The 3657-nt window shown below is 51.1% G+C and overlaps 1 protein-coding gene across 1 annotated transcript in view; it reads right to left on the reverse strand.

Moving 5' to 3' along the window:
- Nucleotides 1-3657, reverse strand: part of BOP1 (BOP1 ribosomal biogenesis factor) — an 11197-nt gene that overhangs the window by 1897 nt on the left and 5643 nt on the right. The window contains exons 5-6 of the mRNA XM_031065596.1: nucleotides 2862-3074; nucleotides 362-379 (exon numbers count right to left, since the gene is read on the reverse strand). Of these exons, the coding sequence (XP_030921456.1) occupies nucleotides 362-379; nucleotides 2862-3074 (231 nt within the window). The remainder of the gene's footprint in view (nucleotides 1-361; nucleotides 380-2861; nucleotides 3075-3657) is intronic.

Here is a 3657-nt window from a genome sequence, read left to right on the forward strand (position 1 = left end):
GGGATAACAACGGGAAAATAACGGGATAATGGGGAATGGGGATCCTGCTGCTGCCAGGCCAGCTCCTGCCCCCGGGAAAACCATGGGAATGCCGGATCGTCATGGGATAACAACGGGAAAATAACGGGATAATGGGGAATGGGGATCCTGCTGCTGCCAGGCCAGCTCCTGCCGCTGGGAAAACAGCGGGAATGCGGGATTGTCATGGGATAATAATGGGAAAATAACGGGATAATGGGATAATGGGGATCCTGCTGCTGCCAGGCCAGCTCCTGCCACCGGGAAAACCATGGGAATGCGGGATAATAATGATGGGATAATAACGGGAAAATAACGGGATAATGGGATAATGGGGATCCTGCTGCTGCCAGGCCAGCTCCTGCCCCCGGGAAAACCATGGGAATGCGGGATAATAATGATGGGATAATAACGGGAAAATGGGGAATGGGGATAATGGTATAGTGGGGATGGGAAATGGGGATGGGAAATGAGAATGGGAATGGAAATGGGATAATGGGGATGGGACAATGGGATCATGGGATCATGGGAAAGGGATAATGGAGATGGGATAATGGGATCATGGGATCATGGGAATGGGATAATGGGGATGGGACAATGGGATAATGGGATCATGGGAATGGGATAATGGGGATGGGACAATGGGGATGGGGAATGAGGATGGGATAATGGGAATGAGGATGGGATAATGGGAATGAGGATGGGATAATGGGAATGAGGATGGGATTGGGAACGGGAAATGGAAATGGGAACGGGGAATGGGGATGGGGAAAGGGAATGGGGAATGGGAATTGGACAATGGGATAATGGGGATGGGAATAGGCAAATGGGCAATGGGAATGACAAGGGGATAATGGGATAACGGGAAGGGGGAAAATGGGAATGGGATAGGGAACGGGGATGGGAATGGGGAATGGGAAAAATGTAGATGGAAATGGGAAAATGGGAATGGGAAGGGGTATGGGATTGGGATAATGGGAAAGGGAATGGGAATGGGGAGGGGATAATGGGATAATGGGGATGGGGAATGGGAATGGGATAATGGGAATGGGGAATGGGATAATGGGATAATGGGAATGGGGAATGGGATAATGGGATAATGGGAATGGGGAATGGGATAATGGGATAATGGGAATGGGGAATGGGATAATGGGATAATGGGAATGGGGAATGGGATAATGGGATAATGGGAATGGGGAATGGGATAATGGGATAATGGGAATGGGGAATGGGATAATGGGATAATGGGAATGGGGAATGGGATAATGGGATAATGGGAATGGGGAATGGGATAATGGGATAATGGGAATGGGGAATGGGATAATGGGATAATGGGAATGGGGAATGGGATAATGGGATAATGGGAATGGGGAATGGGATAATGGGATAATGGGAATGGGGAATGGGATAATGGGATAATGGGAATGGGGAATGGGATAATGGGATAATGGGAATGGGGAATGGGATAATGGGATAATGGGAATGGGGAATGGGATAATGGGATAATGGGAATGGGGAATGGGATAATGGGATAATGGGAATGGGGAATGGGATAATGGGATAATGGGAATGGGGAATGGGATAATGGGATAATGGGAATGGGGAATGGGATAATGGGATAATGGGAATGGGGAATGGGATAATGGGATAATGGGAATGGGGAATGGGATAATGGGATAATGGGAATGGGGAATGGGATAATGGGATAATGGGAATGGGGAATGGGATAATGGGATAATGGGAATGGGGAATGGGATAATGGGATAATGGGAATGGGGAATGGGATAATGGGATAATGGGAATGGGGAATGGGATAATGGGATAATGGGAATGGGGAATGGGATAATGGGATAATGGGAATGGGGAATGGGATAATGGGATAATGGGAATGGGGAATGGGATAATGGGATAATGGGAATGGGGAATGGGATAATGGGATAATGGGAATGGGGAATGGGATAATGGGATAATGGGAATGGGGAATGGGATAATGGGATAATGGGAATGGGGAATGGGATAATGGGATAATGGGAATGGGGAATGGGATAATGGGATAATGGGAATGGGGAATGGGATAATGGGATAATGGGAATGGGGAATGGGATAATGGGATAATGGGAATGGGGAATGGGATAATGGGATAATGGGAATGGGGAATGGGATAATGGGATAATGGGAATGGGGAATGGGGAATGGGAATGGGGAATGGGAATGTGAATGGAATGGAAGGGCACAGGAAGAGCCATTCCCAAGGATCGGGATCACTCCCATCAGCAGCTCCTTAGCCAGGATTTTCCAGCCTCCTCATCCCATTGGGATCCTCCCATCCACATCCCATTGGGATATTGCCCACCCTCCTCACCCTCTCCCTCCCCATCCCACTGAGATTTCCCTGCCCATTTCCCCCCTCCATCCCCTCTGGATCCAAATCCCACTCCAGGGCCTCTCCCAGTTATCCAGGGACACCCCAATCCCTGGGGAGCGACCCCAAATCTCCCTCCGTTCCGTGGGATCCTGGAATGCCCCGGGTGGGAATTCCGAGCTGATCCCACTCCATGGGCAGCGACAATTCCCAAAACTCATCCCTGAGCAACCCCAGGGACGAAACAACCCACGAATTCCCAGGAAAAACTCCCTCCATTCCATGGGATCCTGGAATTCTCCGGGTGGGAATTCCGAGCTGATCCCACTCCATGGGCAGCGACAATTCCCAAAACTCATCCCTGAGCAACCCCAGGGACGAAACAACCACGAATTCCCAGGAAAAAACCCTTCCAAACCCAACGCGATCCCCCAGATCCCCTCCACGGATCGGGATCTCCCGGCATTCCCGGCGTTCCCACCTCCTCGGGGCTGAGCAGGAATTCCGGGGGCGGGTTGTAGGACTCGGCGTGTCCCGGCAGCGGCATTTTGGGAGCGGGCACGTGCATCTTGTGCCGGCCCAGCACCGAGTTGGGGTCCTCCCGAGCCCACAGGTCGTAGAAAGTGGGAACGTTCTCCTTGGGCTTCCGCGGCTGGATCCAGCCCATCTTGATGGCGTGGACCAGCTTGGAGACCTGCGGAGCATTCCCGGGATTTGGGGAAGGCTTGGGAGGAGTTTTCCATCCTCCTCATCCCACCGGAGCTTTTCCAGCCTCCTCAGCTTTCCATGGATCCTCCTGATCCCACCTGGATCTTTCCAATCTCGTGATCCCGCCTGCATCTTCCCAATCTCCTCATCCCACCTGGATCTTCCCAATCTTCTCATCCCACCTGGATCTTTCCAATCTCCTCATCCCATCTGGACCCTCCTCAGCTTTCCACAGATCCTCCTCATCCCACCTGGATCTCTCCAATCCCTTAGATCCATTTGGGAATCTTTCCATCCTCTTCAGCTTTTCCGCCCTCCTCATCCCACCTGGATCTTTCCAATCTCCTCATCCCACATGGATCTTTCCAATCTCCTCATCCCACATGGATCTTCCCAATCTTCTCATTCCACCTGGATCTCTCCATCCTCCCCATCCCACCTGGATCTTTCCAATCTCGTGATCCCACCAGGATCTTTCCAATCCCTTAAATCCATTTGGGATCTTTCCATCCTCTTCAGCTTTTCCGCCCTCCTCATCCCATCTGGATCTTCCCAATCTTCTCATCCCA

This window comes from Geospiza fortis, unplaced genomic scaffold (assembly GCF_000277835.1).
Source record: "Geospiza fortis unplaced genomic scaffold, GeoFor_1.0 scaffold1766, whole genome shotgun sequence".
Classification (NCBI taxonomy): domain Eukaryota; kingdom Metazoa; phylum Chordata; class Aves; order Passeriformes; family Thraupidae; genus Geospiza; species Geospiza fortis.